The 26,152-nt window shown below is 40.0% G+C and overlaps 1 protein-coding gene across 8 annotated transcripts in view; it reads left to right on the top strand.

The window, feature by feature from the left end:
• The window catches only part of NBEA (neurobeachin), a 581,951-nt gene that overhangs the window by 38,475 nt on the left and 517,324 nt on the right, over positions 1 to 26,152 (top strand). For 7 of the 8 annotated variants that reach the window (XM_060234688.1, XM_060234693.1, XM_060234692.1 and 4 more), the window contains exons 2-6: positions 4,985 to 5,216; positions 19,125 to 19,225; positions 19,546 to 19,641; positions 20,704 to 20,825; positions 22,293 to 22,419. In XM_060234688.1, coding sequence (XP_060090671.1) covers positions 4,985 to 5,216; positions 19,125 to 19,225; positions 19,546 to 19,641; positions 20,704 to 20,825; positions 22,293 to 22,419 — 678 coding nt within the window. The remainder of the gene's footprint in view (positions 1 to 4,984; positions 5,217 to 19,124; positions 19,226 to 19,545; positions 19,642 to 20,703; positions 20,826 to 22,292; positions 22,420 to 26,152) is intronic. The other variant, XM_060234694.1, reaches the window with a different exon arrangement.

The following is a 26,152-nucleotide window of genomic DNA, read 5'->3' as shown; positions in this document are numbered from 1 at the left end:
TGGTTCGGGAGGATTCATCTCAAAGCGATGAAGGGTTAGCTGTTACTTTTTTACCAGGTAATGGATCAGAGTTGTCCACTGAGATGGTGACAAACAGTATGGGCTGCCTGCCAAAGTCTCGAGGCGGCAGGAGGAAGGTTGTGGCCCTAACTTGCCTGGGAAATTATAGATATTTGTATACAAATGCTAGAAGTGTTTGAAGTAAAATTGGTGAGTTGGAATGTTTAGTGTTGGGGGAAAACATAGACACTGTGGGAATTTCAGAAACTTGGTGGAATGAGGAGAATCGGTGGGACATGGTGATTCCTGGATATAAGTTATATCGGAAGGATAGGGAGGGAAGGGTTGGAGGTGGGGTGGCTCTGTATGTCAGAGAGGGTATACAGTCCAGTAAGACTGAGATCAAAGAATTAGATTCCCTTCTAGAAATGCTTTGGGTCAAAATAGAGGGCCCAAAAGGAAATTTAACTATGGGAGTTGTTATCGCCCACCAAATCAAAAGATAGAGGATGATTATAATATGATGGAAGGATTTAAAGATGGTGGCTAAACGTAAAAACTGTGTTGTAATAGGTGATTTTAACTACCCGCAGATTGATTGGGTCAATATGTGTTCTGGTCGAGAGAAAGAGATTGAGTTTCTAGATGCTCTCAATGACTGTGCTATGGAGCAGATGGTCACAGAACCTACCAGAGGTGGGGCGATCCTGGATTTGGTCCTAAGTAATGCCCAGGACTTGCCCAAGACTTGGTGAGAGATGTAAAAACTGCAGTGACCATAACGTTATTGATTTCACCATTTGTATAAATAGAGAGTTGCCCCAAAAGACCAGCACAACCACGTTTAACTTTAAAAGGGGTAAATTCTCTGAGATGAGGAGGCATGTGAAGAGGAAACTGAAAGGAAAGGTAAATACAGTCAAAACCCTTGGGGAAGCTTGGAGGCTATTTAAAACTACAATCTTAGAAGCTCAGATAAAATATATACCACAAGTTAGGAAGGGCACAAACAGGTATAAGAGAAGGCCTGCATGGTTAACAAACAAAGTAATGGAAGCTGTAAAAGGTAAGGAGGACTCTTTTAAGCAGTGGAAAGCTAGTCCAAGTGAGATTAATAAAAGTGAACACAGGCTGTTGCAAATCAAATGCAAGACTGCGATCAGGCAGGCAAAAAGAGCTATGAGAAGCATATTGCAAAAAACATAAAGACCAACAATAAAAATTTCTTCAAATATATTAGAAGCAGGAAAGCAGCCAGGGAGGCAGTGGGCCCTTGGATGACCAAGGGGTAAAAGGATTAATGAAGGAGAATAGGGAAATGGCTAAGAAGCTGAATGCATTTTTTGCCTCAGTCTTCACTGTGGAAGATGAGAAGTGTTTGCCCGCTCCAAGACCACTAATTTTGGAAGGGGTGTTGAAAGACCTGAGTCAAATTGACTTCCAGAAAGCTTTTGATAAAGTTCCTCATCAAAGGCTCCTTAGAAAGCTTGAGAGTCATGGAGTAAAAGGACAGGTCCTCTTGTGGATCAAAAACTGGCTGAGTAATAGAAAGCAGAGAGTGAGTATAAATGGGCAGTCTTCGCAGTGGAGGACGGTAAGCAGTGGGGTGCCGCAGGGCTCGGTACTGGGTCCCGTGCTCTTTAATTTGTTCATAAATGATTTAGAGTTGGGAGTAAGCAGTGAAGTGGCCAAGTTTGCAGATGACACTAAATTGTTCAGGGTGGTGAGAACCAGAGAGGATTGTGAGGAACTCTAAAGGCATCTGTTGAGGCTGGGTGAGTGGGCGTCAATGTGGCAGATGCGGTTCAATGTGGCCAAGTGCAAAGTAATGCACATTGGGGCCAAGAATCCCAGCTACAAATACAAGTTGATGGGGTGTGAACTGGCAGAGACTGACCAAGAGAGAGATCTTGGGGTCATGGTAGATAACTCACTGAAAATGTCAAGACTGCGTGCGTTTGCAATAAAAAAGGCCAATGCCATGCTGGGAATTTTTAGGAAGGGAATTGAAAACAAATCAGCCAGTATCATAATGCCCCTGTAAAAATCGATGGTGTGGTCTCATTTGGAATACTGCGTACAATTCTGGTCACCGCACCTCAAAAAGGATATTATAGCATTGGAAAAAGTCCAGAAAAGGGCAACTAGAATGATTAAAGGTTTGGAACACTTTCCCTATGAAGAAAGGTTAAAACGCTTGGGGCCCTTCAGCTTGGCGAAACGTCGACTGCGAGGTGACATGATAGAGGTTTACAAGATAATGCATGGGATGGAGAAAGTAGAGAAAGAAGTACTTTTCTCCCTTTCTCACAATACAAGAACTTGTGGGCATTCAATGAAATTGCTGAGCAGTCAGGTTAAAACGGATAAAGGAAGTACTTCACCCAAAGGGAGATTAACATGTGGAATTCACTGGCACAGGAGATGGTGGCGGTTACAAGCATAGCCAGCTTTAAGAGGGGATTGGATAAAAATATGGAGCAGAGGTCCATCAATGGCTATTAGCCACAGTGTGTGTGTGTATATATATACACACACACACACATACACAGATATTGGCCACTCTGTGACACAGAGTGTTGGACTGGATGGGCCATTGGCCCGATCCAACATGGCTTCTCTTATGTTCTCAGATCCCATTGAATCTGAGGCCTGCTTGTGTATATCCTGAGTTCTCTGACACTGACAGTTTTGAGATCTAGGTAACAGGGTTAGGCAAAAAAGATCAGACTGTCTTCCTTGATCATGATTCAAATATTGAGTTCTAATTAACGTCACTGTGTAACTGCAGGAACACAGACTAATAGTACTGAGTTTGCAGGATCCACTTTGGTAAGGTGTGTGATAGGTGCATGATGTCAGAGCCCTTACATAGATCCCTTCTATGTACAGAAGGTGTGTAGAAGCCTATATAAATTTTGGGTATAACAGTATCTAACTATATCAATGTACACTTGTGTACCTGAGAGTTAAAACCTTTAATTACATTTAGAGGAACACTAATTTGTGAATCATATTATTTATCTTTTGTCATCACCAGGCCTTTCTATATTTTCACAGTTTTAAATATGAGTATGTAATTCATTGAAATTGCATGTTTTTGCTCTTAGGAGTGGTTAAAAGTTTACAGCTTCTGATCTGGAGCGTTGCTGGAGTACCAGTTTTTGGTCTGCAGAGCTTCAAAGTACACAATTTACAAATTCATTACTGATCAAAATTCTGTACACCTTGGAATGCTTATCTGATCATTCCCCATTATTCTAAGGGGCATGTCCAAAGACCACTCACTCAATCCACTATTTGAAGCAGTAAAGTCCAGTGGTATTTGAGATGTTTTTACTATCTAAATATTTTGTGTATTTTATTTCTGTGCTTTAATGTGAAGTTATATATGTTTGTTGCTGTAATTTAAAATGCAGGCCTGTAAAGCAGGGGTGACCAATGGTAGCTCTCCAGATGTTTTTTGCCTACAACTCCCATCAGCCCCAGCCATTGGCCATGCTGGCTGGGGCTGATGGGAGTTGTAGGGGAAAAAATCTGGAGAGCTACTGTTGGCCACCCCTGCTGTAGAGTAAGCCAAATGGGTGACTGAGTGTGTTATGAATGGATGTTAGCTATACTCTAGAGGATGGAGTTGACTGGTTGGTTGTGAGAGACAGTCTGTGTGGAGAAAAGGGACTGAGTGAGGTGCTGTAGAATAGTGTGAGAGATCTGTGTGGAAGTTAGGTCTCTAGGAGGCAAGTGAAGAAAATAAACCTGTGTTCTGTGTGGAAGTCACTAACTGAAGTGGCAAATTAGGAAAATTCAGCTTTGTGGCTAGTTCTGTTAAAGAATCTGTAGAGAGACATAACTGTACCACATCTGACACCATTACACTTATGTAGCTATCTGAAACTGATATGCTTATTAACCACATGGAAACTGTTATACTTATGAACACCTTTCATGTTTAAGAGAAAACTGTTTTATTTTGAGTAAGGATCCCCTTTTTACCTCAGAGCCACCCCTATGCACTGAGTGTTCTGTCATTCTACTAATTATACTAAGCCATTCTGTTCTTTAAATCTAACTAAGAATTCTTAGGTAAGAGCCTTTGATGGCAGCGAAAATAAGTAGGGAATGCTAAGGAAGGCAAGAAGGCAGCATAAGTAGGGGGTGCTAAGGTAGGTAAGAAGGCAGCATAATGATCGTCACCAGCAGAAGCTAATTTGCATATTAGGCCACACCCCTGACACCAAGCCAGCCAGAACTGCATTCTTGTGTGTTCCCACTCAAAAAAAGTATTGCTTTTCCTTGAACCTCAAATGCACAGGAATCATTTGCATATTAGGCCACACGGCTGATATCACCATTGTTTAATAGAAAAAGCCCAGCAAGAACTCATTTCCATATTAGGCCACACCCCCTGACATCAAGCCAGCCAGAATTGTGTTCCCGTGCATTCCTGCTCAAAAAAATCTCTTCTCATCACCACAGAACAATGCAGAGAGGTGTTTTTACACATAAAGAGGTCTCACAGGAAAAAGTGAAAATGCTACAAGTATTTTTAAGAGATAGAAAAATTAACTAATCATTTGTTACTGTTCAGTAGCACCTAAGACCTGCCATTTGAGTAGCTATTTTACTTGAACATTATGGTAGGACTGATGTAACAATTTCAGGATTAGTTTGTGCATCACATGACAGTAAATGTATGTTGCTCCTGTATGTTCAGCATGCATGGAGCTGTAACAAATAGTATGTATAAAGGGCAAATATAAGATAGTTGTTAATAACATAACATAACAATGGTACAAACCTGCAGCCATGTGCTGAGTGCCTTCTTTACATGCATTTTCTGAATACCAAAAGGAAGTTGAAATATTTGATGCAGCCCTAGAAATGTAGATGCAATAAGCCTAAATAATGATTTAGCTACTCTCTCAAATCTTGTCAAAATTTAATTTGTAAATAACCTTTTTCTTTTATTGTGTTTTATTTTCAGTTGGTTGGTGGAGAATTCGATCTAGAGATGAACTTTATAATCCAGGATGCAGAAAGCATAACATGCATGTCAGAACTTTTAGAGCACTGTGATGTAACATGTCAAGCAGAAATCTGGAGTATGTTCACCGCCATCCTTCGTAAAAGCGTCCGCAATTTACAGACCAGCACAGAAGTTGGTTTAATTGAACAAGTGCTGTTGAAGATGAGTACTGTGGATGACATGATTGCAGGTATAAACCACCAGACCGATGAGTATAATCTAAATATTTTTGAACATTACAGATTAACTGGTTAATTACAATTGAAGTATGTTATCTGAGTTGTTGTTGAGGCATGGAGTAGGGGCAGATAAACTGGCCCTCATAAGTAATTAGTGAACACTTGCCTCAATAATTTTATTAGCAATGTTTTAGTATCCTACAGATGTCAAAAGGGTTTGCTATTAATGAAATTGTGTGTGCTTTGAAAAGAGGTATTTATAATTCCAGGTTCTGAGGGTCTTTTCTTAGATTGTTTCTCAAAAATGCTGAGATACTTTTAGAAGTCTTATTATGTCTTAAGTGTAAATTGTGAAGTATATGTTTAAATGCAATTAAATCTGAGAAAGGGTTTGCCTATGTGAAAACAAACTTTTCCTGTTACTTTGTCTTTTACCACAGTTCTGAAACTTTTCAGAGTCAAGCTTCCTATGTAAGAATATTATTTGGCAAGTCTCAAGTTAAATCTGAAAAAAATCTTAACCTTGAGTAGTTGTAACTACTTATGATAGTATTGATGTAAAAACATCTTTCAAGAATGGTTACCTTTATATAGACAATATGGGACAATTTTATTATGTATCCAGCGAACTTTTCACATTGCTTTTGTGGGTACTGTTTTTACTTGGTTTGTTTACTGCTTATCTTTTTAAAAAACATGTAAATAATTTTTGCTTCATGCTTGCGGAGTGTGTATGTGTACATACTCCTTACACTGTGATCTGTTCAGTCATGCATATCCATGACCACCTTTTTCCCTCGTCTTCTGCTGTTCTATATAAACTTGTACGCAGCTTGTGTAGGCCTCCATACTTCACTGAGTGCATCACTCCTTGCTTTCTTATACACATGAATGTGTCTTGATTTTACTCCAGTTGAACCTTTATTTTTAACTTCAAAGCTCTTTCAAACCTTACATGGTCAGGGGTCTGTTCCACTGCTGGTGATTTCTCCCGATCTTTACTCTAACTATACTCTGTTTAGTTGGGTTGTGTGTCGCGGGGGGGTGTATAGCAATATGAACAGAATAACTATGCAGTAACTACAGTATATATAAGCATCATTGTGTACTGTATTTGAGATTGTCTTAGAGCAAAAATTCAGGATGGGGCCCCATAAATTGTTGCTGCTTCTCCCTGGGACCAAGCAAGGATTGGACCTTGCCCTGTGTGAGGTGGGCAGTAGCTGCAACCTCTGCAGAAAACAGCTGTCCAAGTCCCACATGGGAGGGGAAGGAACCTGCACCTTTTTTTTTCTCCTCTTCCTTCAGAGGCAGAGCTGGTGGGGGTCATTCCCCTCAGAGAAGGGTCCAGGTGAGTTGTCCCTGTTGGCCACCTCTGACTGTAACTAACTTGTGAATTTGTGAATAATTGTCTAACAGCCACATGAAATACATGCTTATATGTTTGATGCCCCAATTTTGTAAAATTTATTTGTGACTCTAAACATGGGTCTTCATCTGATGACATGAGCTCTGACTCATGATAGTTTACACTGGAATAAATTTAGTTAGTCTTTAAGGTGCCACTGTTCTGGGTTTTTTTGTTTTTTTTCCTGTTACAAGCTAACATGGCTACTCATCTGGAATTATCCAGTTAATTAAAGGTGGTGTATTTTATATTTGTTTTGTCTAACCTTGTGGCTTAATTTAATATGGTATTTCCTGCTGGTATGTTCAAAGAGGGCTAATAGGAAATGCCTTCTTTCGAAAGAAGAAAAGGTAAATTCTCAATGATACACTAAGCAGTCACATTGTAAAATGGATTAAAAGAAAGAAGTCTAATACTGTTTTTTAAATGTCAGACTGTTGTAAGGGTGCAATTTTATTTGAAAATAGATGATTACAAAATGTATCTAGAAGATTTTTTGTGATTCTTCAGATTATTATCTCCTTGAAATGGGATTTCTGCTGTGTTTCAGTTTCTCACTTTCCCATTGAACTTGTTATGAAGTTGGATTGCATCCCAAAGTAGTAGCTTCTACTAGTGCTTTTGATCTAGTGGATGTTATAAGAATATGTAATGAGCTTTGGGCATAAGAACATAAGAGAAGCCATGTTAGATCAGGCCAATGGCCCATCCAGTCCAACACTCTGTGTCACACAGTTGCAAAAATTTATATATATACTCACACACACACTGTGGCTAATAGCCACTGATGGACTTCTGCTCCATATTTTTATCTAAACCCCTCTTGAAGGTGGCTATGCTTGTGGCCGCCACCACCTCCTGTGGCAGTGAATTCCACATGTTAATCACCCTTTGGGTGAAGAAGTAACTTCCTTTTATCCATTTTAACCTGTCTGCTCAGCAATTTCGATACATATTTGGGGAATGAGATGCAGAGTGGATGGTGGCATGTTGCTTAGCACATGTACCTAATTTTAATTATTATGTTGAAATAATGCTATTCATTGGCATACATTTGGGGAATGAGATGCAGAGTGGATGGTGGCATGTTGCTTAGCACATGTACCTAATTTTAATTATGTTGAAATAATGCTATTTAGGATATTTTCATTAGCATTTGAGATTCGTGTACCAAACTAAAGGAACAGGCTATTTGGTGTATTACACATACTTTTGGATTACAGGCTTTGTTATATTTTAAGATAATTTCTGCAAATAATCACTTGCATAAATAATAAATAAAATATCACTTGCATAAAATACTAAGCACATTCTAAAAGTTGTCTTGATAAAATTCCTATGGAGAGTCAAATATTGTGCCGCAGTTTTTTTTACTGACCAGCTCAAATATAGCTATTAAGTCTTTTAGATCCTGGTGAATAAGAAGCACAGATTAAAAATTACATTTGATTTGAAAAGAAAATTAAAGTTCCAGCTGTAATTAAAATGAAATTTGAATTTAATCAAAATACAACTCTCATATTGAACCCTCTTATTAACTTACGAATGGCTGCTTTTATTTGCAAGTAAAGCTGTGTAAAAACAATGTTGAGAGCCATCATCTAACATAATACTTCAGTCATTGTTATATTCCGGGCTTTTTTTGTAGCAGGAACTCTTTGAATATTAGACCACACATTCCTGATGTGGCCTGTCCTGCTGGAGCTTACAGTAGGCTCGTCTGTACTAACAGCCCTGTAAGCTCTTGGGGGATTGGCTACATCAGGGATGTGTGGCCTAATATACAAAAGAATTCCTGCTGCAAAAATCACCCTGGTTATATTACACCTTGGTGTTGGAGGGCAGGGATAGGCAAGGAATGGCGATAACATCTGCTAATGTGTATGGATGGTTTCTGCCATTGGCTCTTTAATTATAAATATTTAAGACTACCTTTCAATCAAACATGGACAAATACCTTTAATCTAATGAAGAACAATGATCACAAAAGCTCATACCTTGAATAAACATTTGTTGGGTTTAAAGGTGCTGCTGGACTCAAAATCCTTTCAATGATCTGCCCAGTAACTACTGTCAGCCCTTAGTTTTGGTTGAAGTGTTCTCTTGTTGCCCCAGGGCAAATACAAGTGACTCAAACTTGTGAAAAACAAAAGCACTTTTTAATGTTCCGTTCAACTCTTGTTCATAAAAATACATATGCTTGGGTTAAAAAGGACTACATTTAAAGTTATTAGTATGGTTATCTACAATTAAGTGAGTTAATATTTGGAAACTTCGACTGGTACAAAAAATGTCAACCTGCTTATTCTGGTTATGGCTGATCTCTTGATTCATATCACTCTTTTGCATTTGTTGCCAGTTTGTTTCAGAGTTCAATTCAAGGTACTGCTTGTTGAATCCTTCCATAGTGTAGAATCTTCATATCTGCAGAACTGTCTTTCCGAATACCAAACCATGCAGTGGTTCCAGTCCTATGGCCAATGCCTATAGGTTAGGCCCTCCTATAGGGTTTTTAAGCCAGCTGCTGCTAGAGCATTTTAAGTAGCTGCTACTATGATCTTCCTGAGGCTTCCATGTAGCTGAGTTTTCACAAATTTTGTACGATGGAGTTACTCAGGAAAGCTTTTGACACTACCTAATTGTTTTTGATGATCTTTAGATCTGTTTGGTAATTTTGATGGATTTTTGATTTTTTTGTTAATTATCTGATTAATAACCTTTTTTTTGCATCTGGCATTGGAGAGACATGAATTTAAAATGTCAAATATTGCACCTTCTGACGTTGTAGAATGACTTTTTTCTGTTTTGAATAAGTTTTATTATTATAGCAGTTAATATGAAGTACTTAGAAAATATCAAAATGCTAAATGGAGTTTGTAATTGAAATTTAAACATGAAGTTTATGCTTGAGGGTGACCTATCAACTTAAAGACTCATCAACCTGACAAGACATATTTATGAGTGGGTGAGTGGCTTCACACAGCTGACAAGAATGTACTTACCTATTCATAAAGCCAATGAACACTGGGAAGCCATGTGCCTAGGAAGGTGAGCCAGTAAGATTCTGACAGAGAGGTGTGTCCATTTCTCCCTTTGAAGCCCCGATCAGTGCATCCCAGTCAAGGTGTGACAACAGAATTACAATATACATATCTAATTTAGCTAATTCATATTTTTCCTTGTAATAATAGCTGTAGAAGAAACAATGGTGGCCGACTCTCCCATGCATTTTTCTTTGACAATGGGTGCCATCCAAAATGATGATCAGTTCATTTACATATAAACTAGTAAAGTATTATTCCAATGTTATAAGTTAGGGATGTTGATATTTCATTTATAGTTTCCTCTTTAACTGATGAATCTGTTGCATAAATAAATCTGTGCATTATTGGAATATTAAATAAATCTGCCTTTATATTTGTGCAAATAGCTACTTGCCACTAGAGGGTTGCCTTTGGGTGAAGGTGAGCTGTTACTATTAATGATACCCTGTTATCTTTCCCTTCCAAACAAAATCATACCTGTTCTCTCCAGGAAAAAGAAACCAAATAACTAGAGAAAAATGTATTTGAGATGTATTGTTGTTATGTTTAAGGGATTTACTGAAGTACATTGCAAATGGCTTATTTCTTATGCAAGTATAAGCAGGGAGGTTTGTGGTGCTTAATTAAACATAGAAACATAGAACTAGAAAGGACCTTAAGAGTCATCTAGTCCAACCCCCTGTACAACACAGGAAATACATGATTACCTTCCCTCCCATTCCACTGTGACCCCTGATCTATGCCCCAAGGAAGGCAAGAAACTTCCAGGATCCCTGGAGGAAAATTCCTTCTTGAACCAAAAGTGGCAATCAGCATTATCTTGAGTATGTAAGAAAGGGCCACGAGAGTTGAGCATTGGCTCATCCCTTCCCACTTTCTCTGTCATGATTTATCTAAATCCACAGCATTTGTATTGCTGTCAAATGGCCATCCAGCCTCTGCTTAAAAACCTTCAAAAAAGGAGAACCCACCACCTTCCAAGGAAGCCTGTTCCACTGAGGAACTACTCTAAGTGTCAGGAAATTTTTTCTAAGGTTTAGCTGAAAACTATTCTGATTTTAATGTCAACCCATTGGTTCTGGTCTGACCTTTTGGGACAATTGAAAACAACTCTGCTCCATTTTCTATATGACAGCCCTTCAAATAATTGAAGACAGCTATCATGCAACTTCTCAGTCATCTCCTCTCCAGGCTAAACATACCTAACAACCTTTCCTCATAGGACTTGATCGCCAAACCGCTCATCATCTTCATTGCCCTCCTTTGGACATGTTCCAGTTTTCAACAACCTTCTTGAACTGTGGTGTCCAAAACTGAACACAATCCTCCAAGTTTGGTCTAACCAGAGCAGAGAAAAGGGATGGTATCACTTTGTGTGATCTGGACACTATACTTCTGTTGATACAGCCCAGAATTTCATTTGCCTTTTTAGCTATTGCGTCTCACGGCTCATTCATGTTTAGAATATCATCCTATTAAGACCTCTAGATCTTGTTTGCAAGTACTACTTCCATGACAACTCTCCCTCATCCTTTAGTTATGCATTTGATTTGTTTTATTTGAGGTGCAATGATATTTAATAGCATAATTAAAATAGTACTTTATATTTGATTTTTCCTATCTAGATGCAGAACTTCACATTTATCTGTATTGAAATTCATTTTGTTAGTGTTAGCCCAGTTTTCCAGCATGTCAAGATCACCCTGTATCTTGATTCTGTCTTCTGCTGTATTTGCTATCCCTTGTAATCTAGTATCATCTGAAAATTTATTGAGTACCACCTCTGTTCCTTCATCCAAGTAATTTATAAACATATTGTATAACACAGGACTCTGAGGTACTCCACTAGTCATTCATCTCCACAGGGATGGAGAACCATTAATAAGCGCTCTTTGGGTGTAATCTGTCCACCAGCTATAAATACATCTAACAGTAGTAGGATCCAAACCATATTTTACTAACTTGTCAAGAATATCATGTGGAATCTTATCGAAAGCCTTGCTGAAATCAAGATTATGTCCACAGTATTCCTTTGATCCAACAAGGTAGTAACTCTTTCACAAAAAGGAGATAAGGTTAGTCTGACACTACTTGTTGTTGAGGAACTCATACTGGCTGTTCGTAGTCATGGCCATTCTTTCTAAATGCTCAAGGATTGACTGACTGATTATTGGTTCTAAAACCTTCCCAGTTATAGATGTCAAGCTAATGGGTCTTCCTTTTAAAGCATGTAGTCATGGCAGGACATTTCACAGCCACACCCCCTAAGTCTTCAGCTAGGCCCCTGCCCCGGCCATGTGTGATTCCCCACCATGGCCAGGGCGCTGGACAAGTGAGTGACTGACTCTCTACTGGCCAGCCAGGCACCAGAGCAGTGGGTGAGTGAGCAGCCAGCTCTCTGCTGGTTGACCAGGCACCAGGCCAGTGAGTAAGCAAGGAGCCAACTCTCTACCAACTGGCCAGGTGCCATGACAGTGGGCATCCGAGAAGGCTGCTCTCTCTGTGCCATGCACCTGTACCAGGCCTCTCTTCAGTGCACTGAAGAGAGGCCTGGTGCAGGTGCACTGTAGAGAGCCAGTAGCCTCCTTGCTCACTCACTGCCCTGGCACCTAGCTGGCCAGGGCTGAAGCTGATGTCCTACCTACTCGCTGCTTCCAGTTTGGTGTAGTGGTTAAGTGCATGCACTCTTATCTGGGAGAACCAGGTTTGCTTCCCCGTTCCTCCACCTGCAGTGCTGGAATGGCCTTGGGTCAGCCATAGCTTCTACTGAGTTGTCCTTGAAAGGGCAGCTTCTGTGGGAGCTCTCACAGCCCCACTCACCTCACAGGGTGTCTGTTGTGGGGGAGGAAGATAAAGGAGCTTGTAAACCGCTCTGGGACTCTGAAATTCAGAGTGGAGGGCGGGGTGTAAATCCAATGTCATAGGCATCATTGTCTTCTTCTCCTCCTCCTTCTTTCCACCCCTCACCAGGAATCCCCTCCTAGCTGAAGTGAGGACCTAGTCTGGGAGAGTGCCGACTGACAGGCTCATGTGCAGGGGAGACAGAGTGTTTAAGTAAGCAACATGAGGCCAAGGAGGATTGTACAATGTTCAATTAAATTCCCCAATCCCAGTGCCCTTGCCCCACCAACCAAAATTTTTTTGCTACGGGGCTGGTCCATTTCCCTCTTCTTGAAGATGGGGACAACTTTTGTTCACCTCCAGTCTCCTGGCACCTTGCCTGTTTCCCAGGAATTCTCAAAAATAGTTGACAGATGCTCCAAAATTACCCCAGCAAGTTCATTTAGGACCCTTAGATGCCATCCAGCCTTGAGGACTTAATTTCATTTAGAGAAGCTAGGACCAATTTCTCACTAGGCTTGTTCTGGTCTCAGAGCTCTTTCCTCCCCGGTGCTAGCTCAGGGACAGGAAGGATTCACCCCAATCCTTCAAGAGACCTTGGACTGGGGTGAATTCTTCCCATCCCTGAGTTTGGTCCCTAGTTTAGGTCCACAGTTAGGAGGTTAACTAACCATGTTGTATGGATTCATTAAGGACTCTTTGGAGAAGAACGACTGTGCTTTGAGAGTAGGAACATCTTGGCCTTCCAGGAATAAGTATCTGCAGGGGGATGGGGCAGCTGAAGCAGCCCAACTCTTAGGGGACTTGTCTTTTCCCTACGTCTGCACTCTAAAGCTTATGTGTTGACTCACAATACGCAGATGAAGGGTGATGGCTGTATTTTCTACAATTAATGTTACCCAAAGAAATGGTCTCCTAATTAGTTGGAGGAAATTATTTTAAAGGAGACAAAGCAAGAGAGGTTTCTCCACTAATGTTTACGAGGATTTCCCCCCTAAGAAAACTCTTGAAATAAATCTGGCAGCTATTCAACTGGAAAAGTTTTTATTAAAGGAGAATAAAAGAATAGAATATGCATGCAAACACACTGAAAATACATAAGGTTAGCTAAAAGGCAATCAGGAAAGAGAGGAGGAAAGCCGTTTCAGAGGAAGACTACAATTGCCAATCTTGAAGAAAGAGGTCTGCAGAGGCAGCAGCAAAACAACCAGCATTTCACGAGGAGAAGAGAAAAGAGGAAACCCACAAAACGGGAGTTGCTGTTGGTACTAGGAGCACCCCTAGTACCTGCTATGAAGCAGGATGCTAGAATCTAGAGGGCAAAATGCTTCCTGGAGCAAGCTGGTATATTTAGCACAAAAACAGCATTATGGGGTTTTTGGAGGTGGCCAGTGGTTTGGGAAAAGCTTGATTGGAGCCAGTTTGGTGTAGTGGTTAAGTGTGCAAACTCTTATCTGGGAGAACCGGGTTTGATTCCCCACTCCTCCACTTGCACCTGCTGGAATGGCCTTGGGTTAGCCATACCTATCACAGGAGTTGTCCTTGAATGGGCAGCTGCTGTGAAAGCCCTCTCAGCCCCACCCACCTCACAGGGTATCTGTTGTGGAGGGAGAAGACATAGAAGATTGTAAGCCGCTCTGAGTCTCTGATTCAGGGAGAAGGGTGGGGTATAAAGCTGCAATAATTCTTCTTTTTTTTCTTTTCTTTTTTTTCTTTTTCTTCTTCTTCTGTAGGTAGACTATATGTGTAAACAGTGTTTGATGACCCTGTAAGTGCTGGATAGAAAAAACCAGGTTTCGGGAATATAATTAAATGTTGCTTAATTAGGTTAAACAGGTGCAGGGAAGTAAGGCTGGATGTTGATGAGATTAGTCCATGGTGAGTCAACAGATTAATGGGAGACCCGTTGTCCTAAATTATGCATCTCTATAGTGTGGGAAGGACATTGGCTAACTAGATGTTCTTACATTTCTAAAACTGTGTTTAGGCTTGTTTCTGTCTGACATCCATTTTGGGTCATTTTGGGCCATGCAGTGGATTGCACTTATGATATTTGGGATAATATTTTAGGAAGCGTGTTTATGGTTATGCTAGCTATAAACTGCCCCGCAGTGAGAGGAGGGGTCTGACTTCATATAACCCTCCCCGCCCATTTTCCTTTTCATTTTTTAAGGAACTCCCACCCTTCTTGAACTCCCTTATACTTCAGTATTTTTGATCTCGGGATTCTATCCAACATAACTTTAAGTTTGTTAAAATCAGCTTTTCTAAAGTCCAGCCTATATGTCTGAGTTAGGCTTCCCAGTCCCCAGGTCCCAGCAGGGGATCCCCCATTTTTACAGGCTGCTCCCTGCTGCCAGCCAGCTGGCGGGCGGGGGAAGCCCCGCCCCCCACAATCACCATGTAGTTTTAGAGCTCGTTTTTAAATAATGTGCCTTTAAGGCTGAGCAGGAAGCAGGAAGGGCTTTGGAGAATGGCCCCTCCCTTTGTTTTGCTTTCGTTTTGAGATCAAGTAAAGTTCTGCAGGAACAAGACCCAGTAAGTATTTGTGTGTGTGTGAGAGAGGGAGGGGGCAGGGGATTCCCTGGTTTGGAGGCTCTCCCCCCGCTTTAGAAAGCGTGTGGAGGAGGGAAATGTCTACTGGGCACTTTATTATTCCCTATGGAGAACAATTCCCATAGGGAATAATGGGGAATTGATCCGAGGGTATTGGGGGCTCGGGGGGGGGGGGCTATGTTTTGAGGTAGAGGCACCAAATTTTTAGTATAGCATCTAGTGCCTCTCCCCAAAATACCTCCCTAGTTTCAAAATGATTGGACCAGGGGGTCCAATTCTATGAGCTCCCAAAGATGGTGTCCCTATCCTTCATTATTTCCTGTGGAAGCAAGGCATTTAAAAAGGTGTGCTGTTTCTTTAAATGTGATGGCCAGAACTCCCTTGGAATTCAATTATGCTTGTCACACCCTTGTTCCTGGCTCCACCCCCAAAGTCTCCTGGCTCCGCCCCCAAAGTCCCCAGATATTTCTTGAATTGGACTTGGCAACCCTAGTCTGACTGCCCCAAGGACTGAGCAGGGGAAGATGGCTCCAAGACCCACAGTAATGCCCTGCTCTGTGATGGTGGTGGCAAGCTGGATTTGATGCCTGGGAACAGGGGACTCTGGTACATGGGGGAGGGCTTCTTGCTCCCATGACAAGCACCCCTTTCATCCACTTCCATTGTCTTTCACCTTCATGGTGTTCACAAGCAGGAGGTGTGGGTATAAATGTGGGCCTTTGTCTGAGGCACCCATGAGCTTGGCTGGACCAGAGTTACTGTGTGGAGTCTACTCCATACCTAGATCCCAGTAGCAAAGCTGACAATTGTAGAGTGTTCTAAGCCCATAGAGCAGAATGAGAACTCTGTGATTGATGGCTGGCAGTGTCTGCTGAAGTTTGGAGGGCTCCTGTTGGTGTTTCCAAGGCTGAGCAATTCTGCTGTCCTTGTTGTCTTGGAGTTTACAGTTTAATTGTTCAGAACCAGTCTGTCTCTGTTCATGAACCACCATGAACGGTGCTAAAACTTCATGAAAGTTTGTGGTGGCAGAGTTGCCACTAACTTTAGTTCATTCATGAACCATGAACCAGCTAAAATTCATCTTGAACTTTAATTCATGAGCCAGTTCATGCGCACCCCTAGTCCAGAATCAGTATCTGTGGGGAGATCTTGGAACCAATTGCTTAGCAATAGAGACTCAGAATGTCTCCTGATTTTCCTGCTTCTGTAGGTTGTGTTTTTCCATATGCCCTCATTCAGTGCTTGATACTCCAGCATTTCCTGAGATACTTCCTCCCCCTCCCCCTTTTGCCCTCTTAAACTGCTTCATACATTCTGTCCATGAACCCTTCATCTTCTCTTTTGAGATGGAGTATGGCTAAGTGAGCTTCAAGTCCTTGTATCTTCTCCAGTAAAGTTACCAAATTACACGTTATAAGTGTAACTTCAGGTAAGAAAAAAAAAGACGGTATAGATTTGCAGGTCACTACCTCAGCTCCTTCATCAGCAGTGTTGCTTCAGTTCATATAGGAAGTGGTCCAGTCTTTCTTGCCTTTCCCAGAAACCCCTTCTAAACTCCCACACAACTCCGTTTGCTCTTCCTGTTCACTCTCTCCAGATTGCTAAAAGGAGGGGCAATGTAGCCAATATATCTAGTATTAATCTAGAAAGCATCTGACATGGGCATTCTAGCCATCATCATAATCACAGTGGTTAAAATTTGGGAGCTTTTTGTCTGCAGTAATGTGTGTGGTCAGGAAGACACATGTACCCCAGACATGTGTGAATGTGGTCTGCCTAGGCTGTACTTTCTGTGCCTCAAACTGATCAACTTTGAGCCTTTGCATAGCTTTTGTGTGAAAACTTGTGGATTTAGCTTTTAGGTGCAAAACTCTTTTTCTTGCTGAGATGCAGTTGGATTGTTTGTGCCCAAGGGAAATGAGATATGTCTTCCCACTCAGATATTTCATTTGCACAGTGGTATCAGTGTTAGGGAACATCTTTTCACAGTTTTCTTCTCTGAGCACCTCTAAACCTCAGGCCACATGTGAAAACATAGGGTAAATAGGCAACTTCTCTCTGCTAACTGTTCTCTGTCTTCTCTAACATACCATTGTTTGGGAAGGGATAACATCAGAAAATAAGGTCCGCACCATCACTGGTATGAATAAATTTTATTCAAACGTATGTCTCCCAAATCCTGCCCTCCTCCATGAGACATACTCCCTCCAATTGAGAAATGCAATAGAAGTAGTATCACCACCCCGAAAGGTTCTGGGTTCTACTTCAGGAACTTCACAATTCCAATGAATAATGGAAGTCTCTATTGTATCCTTCATCTGAGAAGGAGCAATGATTACATCTGCCCCAAGAAGATCAGAGTGGTGACCCTAACATCCATCTTTTTGTTGACCTCAGAGATAGCTACTTCTACATTTCAGCTTGGCCACATCATCATATCTTCCTTCATTTTTTTCTGTGGGAGATAGTACAAGGTATTACCTTCAACTTCTTCATTGCTCCAAATGGTAATCTTTTTTCCTTACATAGACAACTGACTTCATGCAGCTGCATCTTATCGATGCCTTCTTCATCGTTTGCAAGTACCTATGCATACTCTAGACACTATGGGCTTTTGTATCAATGAAGAGAAGCCTCATCATTAATCAGTAAGGACCATATTGGATTCTTATCTCTGGCAGAGTCTACCTTATCTCAGATAAAGCTTCCACCATCACTGCCTGGTGCAGTCCTTCATCCAGCACCTGACACATTTGCAACTCCTGGCCGTCTGCAAGTAAACCACAGGCTGTGAGCCTAGGTACTGCCTCACTAGGTACTGCAGGTAGCCACAGACTAGGTGGCACACTAGGTACTGCAGGTGGCCTCAGACAACATGACCACAACCACAATATATACTGCAAAAATAAGCAGGGCAGCAATGCACTTGATGCTTTGAAACACCTAGTCTGCCTGTGCAATATCTCTTGAATTGCCATTGGTGTAGCAGGCAATGACAGCAGTACCCTCATCTGCAAAGAGATGGTGACTCAGAAATGACCCCACAGTGACAGTTACCTTCTGCTGATAATCCTGCACTGGGGCATACCAGAGGTTGATCAGCAGTGTTACACCTTTCATTCTGTCAGACCTGAGGTCATCAGAAAAAAAGGTAGGGGCTGCACAAACAGCATTCTAATCATTATAGGCCAAGACAGCCCTGGTCCTTTCCACTTCAGCTCTTAGCCACATGTAGCTTTAACCTGTGGTGTGGTTTACTGCAGTTAGTTGAGCAATGAGGCCAGTGAACTGTATGCTCAAACCATCCTTACTTACAGTCACACAGTAACAAGGTTGCATGTTAAGAAATATTGGTTGTCCTGTGCAGTAATAAAGAATGTAGGTTTCCTTACCTGGTGAACAATTTTGTAAATACTGAAGATTAAACTGGACATTAGATGTGCAGAATTTATGTTGTGATGTCACAGTGTTTCACATTTTCCTGCCTCTGGTTTATACCAGACAATGATGTGAAGTAAGAGAATAATACCATAGTTACAACACAACACAAAGTAAATTCTATTGGATGTTACTACAGCACAGGAGAATGCTAACTGTGCATTGCTGGTTTTGGCTGAAGCTCTTCATTTAGTATTCTATCTGGTTTGTTCTTCAGTGTTTGCAGGAAAGTAAAGGAGAAGAAACCACATGGCTGTACCTCAGTTTTTTGCTGTTTCTTTTAGGGATGCAATGGCATTTTAAACATTTTGTTGCTTGACTAGGCATTTAGAAAAAGGATAACTATCAACAACATGTAATAGTAGCTATAAGCTTTTTGTTGAGGAACAAGTATTTATTTATTTGGTTAATTTGTATTCTGCCCTATCCCAAATGGGCTCAGGGCGGATCACATACAGATAAAATCAAACAGATACAGTACAATAAAACGAATAAATCAATAAATACAGTTAAAACAATGACATAGTACTGAGGGGCAGAAGCCTAGCATCCAGAAGCTTTTGTTTGTTTGTTTCTTGTGAACAATTCCTCTGACAAAACTTAACAATATTTCTGTATACCTTTTTTTAAAGATCTTCTTGTTGATATGTTGGGGGTTCTTGCCAGCTATAGTATCACTGTCAAGGAGTTGAAGCTTTTGTTCAGCATGCTGCGTGGTGAAAATGGAATCTGGGTAAGCTTCAGGAAATGCAAAGATGTTTATGATGTGTGTCATCATTGTCCATAAATCTGGATAATGTCAGAAGTTGATGCTAAAGACAGTACTTCATCTATCTGAAGAAAGGCTCTTGTCCATGAAAGCTTATGCTGTAATAAATTTTTTTAAATATAAAGTGCATCAAGATTTTGATATTTTAAAGTTGTCTTCTGATATCTACTTAAAAATTGATCTGTGTTTTTGCTGGTGAAATAACCAGTAGTTAATATAGCACAAGGATTATCATTAACAACTGGTTATACTTAAAATGTTCTACACTTTTGTTATTTCGACAGCCTAGGCATGCAGTCAAGCTGCTGTCAGTCCTTAATCAGATGCCGCAAAGACATGGTCCTGACACTTTTTTCAACTTCCCAGGCTGTAGTGCTGCAGTAAGTTTTAAAGAATAACTATCTTTTCCCATAAAACTGAAATCCTCAACTACTGTGTAAGTTTATTTTAAATAGCCTGCATAGCCCAGGCTAGCCCAATCTCTATAGATCTTGGAAGCCAAGCAGGGTTGGCGTTGGCTAGTATTTGGAAAGGCAACCTCCAAGGAATACCAGGGTTGTGACACAGAGACAGACAATGGCAAACCACCTCTGAAATGTCTCTTGCCTTAAAAGAAAACCAAATCTAGCTTGCCATCTAGTGGTGCATAATGCTAGAAGAGCTAAAACCACTGGCTGCCAGACAGTCTTAGGATTTTCTGGCTGTTAAACACACAGTGCCAAAATGATAATTAACTATTATGAGGAAATAGATTGTATATATTCTTGTTTGCATGTGTTTTCTTCACATATTTTATATGATTCAACATCAGATATTCAAGGTTCATGATAAACTGACTATGGGGAAATATATTAGCCAGGATTTATCCAGGATTTATCTTCCGGCTAGCTTACACCTAGCTTGAGAATTTAATGCAACTTGCCAGATTTCTTTTTATATACTTGGAATATTTATTAATTTTTAAGGTTTTATCTGTTTTTAAATGTTTAATTCCTTACATGTTTAAATATTGTTTAATTTTTGTATCGGATTTATTGTTGGAAGCCGCCCTGAGCCACTTGTGGGAAGGGCGGGATATAAATTCTAAATAAATAAATATGTTTTTGTAGCAGGCTATGTAGCATATAGTAACATATAGTTTGTTTTTGTAGCATACTGATGCTCTCACATCAGTAGAGAGCCATTTACTGGGAATATTATAACACTGAATCTTTAAAAAATCATTTAAAAAAATGATAGGAAGTAAAAATGGAAAATTCTTTCTGAAGAATTTCAAAGTTCTACTTGTTCTCCTGACTTCATTGACCTTATAGGAATTGCCATGGCAGGGACATTGTTGGTCTGCAAAGATAGTTAGTGAGATTGCTAAACTGTATTTTAATAAAATTAAAATATTTGCAATGTAATAAAATACATGTTACTTCTGCTTTTCTTTTTTCTAGGCAATTGCATTGCCTCCTATTGCCAAGTGGCCTTATCAAAATGGGTTTACGCTTAACACTTGGTTTCGCATGGATCCATTGAACAATATTAATGTAGATAAGGATAAACCATACCTTTATTGGTAAGTGAATTAATTTGTATTTAGCTGTTTTTGTTTTTAAAATTCAGAACTGGTCAAAATTGCAAATATACCCAGTACACGAGAGCGAGGTGCAAATTGCTGCACCATGTATCTTAATTTTGTCATCTGAGCAGTATGAAAAAATGAATGTTTAAATTTTAAAGAAAACCCAAACTTACGCTGCACTAAATAAAAGCAAGTATAATTTTTGGACAGGAACAGTCACAGTAACATAGGCTTCCTAGGCCCCTGCTGGAGGCTGAGAATTCCACATCTTGGGGCCCCTCCGCACCCCTGATCATCTGGCTGGCAGGGGATCTTATCAATAGCAAAGGGTGGCAGAGTGGCCATGTCACTTCTGGCATGCACTGGAAGTGGCGTCATTGTGTCTCTGGCAAAGTTATGGTATTTTGGTATAAACTCTATGGTGAAAATAACTTCTACCATAGAGGTTTGCCCAAATACCACAGCATTGTTAGTGATGTGATGACATCGCTTCTGGTGCATGCCAGAAGTTGTGTCACCTGTTTGCTGCTCATAACAGGTGCCTCTGTTTGCTGCCTGTAAGTTTGCACCTACCAAACACCGTCTGCTGGAGGTATCTTGCATCCCTACAATAACAGCATTAGCATATTTGGTTTTTAAGTTAAAGATTATAACCAGGGATCGTTTTGTAGAAAAATAGGTGGTGGAGCTCATCCAGAGATTGTTATGCAGCTGCAATACTATTCAATGGACAAGGAGGTGGAACTCTCAGAAGGAGGAGGTGGAACTCTCAGAAAGGTTCGGGAGCTGCACTCCTGTGAGCTCCCATTGAATCTGAGACCTGATTATAACAATGAAAAAAGTAAACTCAATTTAAAAATATTATCAAATATTGTACTGTCACCAAAATTTTTCACATTTCAAACAAATTAATTTTTAAATATATGCTGTATATGTAAAGTATACAAAGAAATTACTGTAAGGTAAACAAAGTAATTGTGTTTATCTAATGAGTGAATAAAACTGTGTCTTAAAAATTTCAGTCCTATATCTCAGGAGTTTTTCTAGTATTCTCTGAAATGTTCCAATTTTTCCTTCTGAAAAACTGAAATGATCTTGGGGAAATACTCCATTTTGCCCTTGATAAAATAGAGTAGGTGCTCAATATGTTCTAGAATGAACCAACAGTTATTGGGACAGAGAAAAACATGGTCATTCTAACTTTGTAAATATAAAAACCAGCAGTCAATTAAATGGCTCTCCAGCAGTAATTTGAGTAACAAGAGTTTCTTGTAAAGCACAAAGCAGAGGAAAAATGTGGTAGTCTGTCTATTAACAAAGTAGCAATTAGTTGAGATGCCAAATTTGATAATGGGTTAGCTCATGGTGGCTTAACCTTTTATTTAAAATATATACAAGATTATTAATGTAATTTATCAGTTAAGCTTAATTTCTTCTGTGTAATTTTAAATTGTCTTTCAGTTTTCGCACTAGTAAAGGTGTGGGGTACTCTGCTCATTTTGTTGGCAACTGCTTAATAGTTACATCATTAAAGTCAAAAGGCAAAGGCTTTCAACACTGTGTGAAATATGATTTTCAGCCACGCAAGGTGAGTGCGAATTATTAAAACACTGTAATCCTGTAAACCCATGTCATACAAATAAATCAAAGTAGAGTAAGAGCCAGTATCCTGAGATGGATCCAGAAACAGACAACCCAGTAACATCTTCTAATAGGTGTAATATGCTGATGTTGACTTTCTTCAGTCAGAAGACAAACTGCTACATTTGGCAGTAACTGACGCTTTTCCGTTATCTTCAAGGGTGAAGAGTAGTAGAGTAGTAACTATGTAGAGTAGTAACTGTAGTTTAGCCTCAAGATTATAGTACTATGGATAGCTATAGCCAGAGCAGCTAAGTGCACAAAAGAATGCAACCTCCTTATTGGACATGTTTGAAAAAAGGCATTTTAGGCTGCTGTAACCAGTCTGCTTTTCCATCAACAAAACATTGTTGTTGAATCTGTTGAAGACAGACTCACTTCATTCGGGGTGGAAAGGTACGTAGTTTCCTTCAGAATATCAGCCTTACCAACTAGTATCATTGTCATCATATTTAACTTCACTTCTAATTTGTGCTGTTTTAACCACCTGATCCTTGTAAATAGAGACAATGTTTCCAGGGCACTTATTTAAAAAAATAAAGCTGGGTCTTTAAAGTGTATTGATAATAAATAGGGTTTTTAATAATAGTGATGGTTCGGTTTAGGGGTGTGCATTTGGCTGTATCCAAGCCGGAAAATACCTGAAAAATCCCTTACTGATATTTTTCAAGTATTTAAAAAAGTGAAATACAGATCAGAGAATCTGACTGGCTACTGCTATAGCTGATCCTAAATAAAGCTGATTTTTTGGGGGGGGGGGTGGCTTTTGGGTATTTTCAGTTATACTGAATAGCTGATGGTGGAGAGGTTTAGAGAGCTACAAAATTAACTTTTGTTCTCCGCTAGGGCTGTTTTCCAGCTTTTACTCTGATTTCCATGGCAGCAGGAGGGAGGGGGAAGAGGCAATGGCAAAAGCATCTTAGGGGGAGCTGTAATGCCTTAGAGCCTTTTGCAAATGACATTGCATTGCAGGTTTGGAACTTGTAAGTTTGTTGGCTTCAGATATGAAGTCCAACTAAGTAACTGTCTTACTTTCCCAACCCATTTCCCAGAGAACAGGAGCGAAGGGTGAAGGAGCAGTGGCAATTTGACAAATAGGATTTCAGGTTAGGGGGAACACTACTTTTTTAGCCAATCACAAAAGTTTTTTCTGTTTTGAAATTCTTCTGAGCATGGGCAAAGAGCATAAAAGCAAGAGTCTGGCTGAGCTAAAATCTATTGCACACAGAGCTTTGGAGAGTGTGCACTGGCTTTGGCTTCAGCTGCTGCTCTGAGCCTGACTCCTGCTAAGAGACTGCTGTGGACTTTGAATCATTGCCTGCCAGGAAAAGAATGAAGACTGCAACTGGTTTGACTGAACAATATTTTAAAAAAAGTTTTCTTATCTTACTGTTAGTTCTTTCAGCTCGCTGAGTGGTGGGTTGTGTGAGGGGGGGGGGGAAGCCACAGACCTTTTTAAAGTGCCCTTTCATTTTATTCTTAGATTTTTGTTTCTTCTGGTTTTGTGGCTTACAGTTTGGAGGGTTTTGTTACTTTTTGTTTGGGCCTGGTGGCTGTATGTATGTGTATGTAGAGGGGTGTGTGTGAGGCCAAAGGCCTTTTTTGTTGTTGTTCTCTTTGGTTTTATTCTTAGGTTTTAGTTCCTTCTGATTTTGTGACTTGCAGTTATTTTTGTGAAGTCTTGTTGTTGTTTGGGCCTGGAGTAGGTTGTATGTTGTAGGGAGGCCAAGGGTTTCTTCTTTCTGCTTTGGTTCTCGGCTTTGGTTCTTTGGAGTTGGTTTAAAACTTGGTTAACTTATTTTTTTTTTCAGGCCTGTGCATGTTGGGAAGTGGGTTGCTTGATTTTTTTTTAAAAAAAATTTTTTTACTTGATTTTTCTCTTCTACTATCCTTTGTGGGTTTTTCCTTCTTTTTCTCTTTTTTTGGAGGGGGGGAGAGTTGGGGGGGGGTTAGGCTTTGTTGCTTGTTTCCTCTGCTTCCCCCTTTTTCTTTTTTTTGGTCTGGTGTGTGCGGAAGAGCTTTAGGTATAGGTTCTTCTTGCTTTCTCTTCCATCCGAAGTCTTTCCCCCTGCCTTTTCCCCAGTAGCTTCACCCTCTGTATTTCTTCCCTTTAATTTTTAGAAGGTTGGTTTTTTGGGGGAGGGTGAAGTTCACTGTTCTGTGTTCCAAATGTGTCCTTCTGGTTTAAAGGGCTATTGAGTATGTGGCAGAAAATGCCTGCTCTGACCTTCAGGCCCCATTTCCACCCTGCCGTTCTGGGGTTTCTCCCCTCCCCCTCTCTCTCCCTACCCCCCCACTATGACTACTTGACCTTGCCCCTTCAATTTCTACTGCAGAGATTCTCTGGGACATTCTGCTGGGTTTGTAATGTTCTTTTCCCACCATTGGAACAATAAACGATAGGGGCACCTTCTGTGGGTGCCCAAAGAATCGTATCCCCTGGTCTTCTTGAAATTTGTGGGTTCTTTTGAGGAGAGGCACCAGCAGCTACACTGCCGATTTGGTACCTCTACCTCAACCCCCACCCCAGAACACTGAATATGCTCCAGGATAGATTTACTATTGATTTTAATGGTCAAGTTATATTGGACCAATTGGGAGGGGGTGGATTCCTGAATATTACAAAATCCAAATACAAATATTTGGAAATATGGATATTTTCCAGGTACAATATACTCAGATTTGGGAAAAAAGATGTTTTGACATAATTGCAAGATTTTCTGGGAGGGGGGGAATATGAATAAGAAAAAATTCTGGAACATTTTCTGATGTGTTAAATAAAACATGATCTGATATAACACACTGACTGACTTGAATAAGTGCCCCATGTTAATGTTATGCCTTAATTGCAATGAGTAGATAAACTTTAAAAATTAATGTGGGGCAAACCAGTGTCGTTTAATTATTATAATCAAAGCTTTTTGTACAGATTAGTTCTTTTGGAATGCTATCGTAAAAACTTAAAGATGATAAGGCATGTAGTTCCGCTACATTGTTTAAATTTAAGAAAAGTAACAAAAGACTTAAACTGTTGACAATAATTTTAGCATCCTCAAAGAACTGTGCAGATTTTCAATGGACATTTCAACGAACATTTCAAAGAACTGTGCAGATTTTCAATGGACATTTCAACGGAGTTTAACTGTCTTTCACAGAGAGACAGCTCAATTTCATTGTCTCTTTATCTAGAATTACTTGCTAACTAATTTATGCTTTGATTTTTATTTGAATTTTATATATACTTGTAATTTTATTACCCCACCGTATGTACAAATCAGTAAAACATTCATATACTCTCACATAGTTCCTAGGGATACCAATCTGAAATGCAGTAATTATAACTTTGCAACTGCCCAGTTTTAAGTCTATTGAGAAAGGCATCTTATGTTAATTTTATAAAATAGAAAATTTTCCACATAATATCTCTGGTTTATAGTGTACATAAGCACACAATATTGCTATAATATTCTTAAATTTAAGCTAAGGAAGATAAATTTCTAAATACTTTCTATCAGGACTTAACTGATTTTCCCTCCTTAGTTGTATATGGTCTTAGCACATAGGAAAATATAGGCATCAAAATCTGGCATTTAAGCCATTCTAAAGAGAAATGATAGGTAACACTAGAATTCGTAATACTACTCAAGTGTGTTGAATGCCTGTTTTTGCTGATCAGTGAC

This window comes from Heteronotia binoei, chromosome 3, assembly GCF_032191835.1.
Source record: "Heteronotia binoei isolate CCM8104 ecotype False Entrance Well chromosome 3, APGP_CSIRO_Hbin_v1, whole genome shotgun sequence".
NCBI lineage: Eukaryota > Metazoa > Chordata > Lepidosauria > Squamata > Gekkonidae > Heteronotia > Heteronotia binoei.
This window is presented reverse-complemented; position numbering and strand designations above follow the sequence as displayed.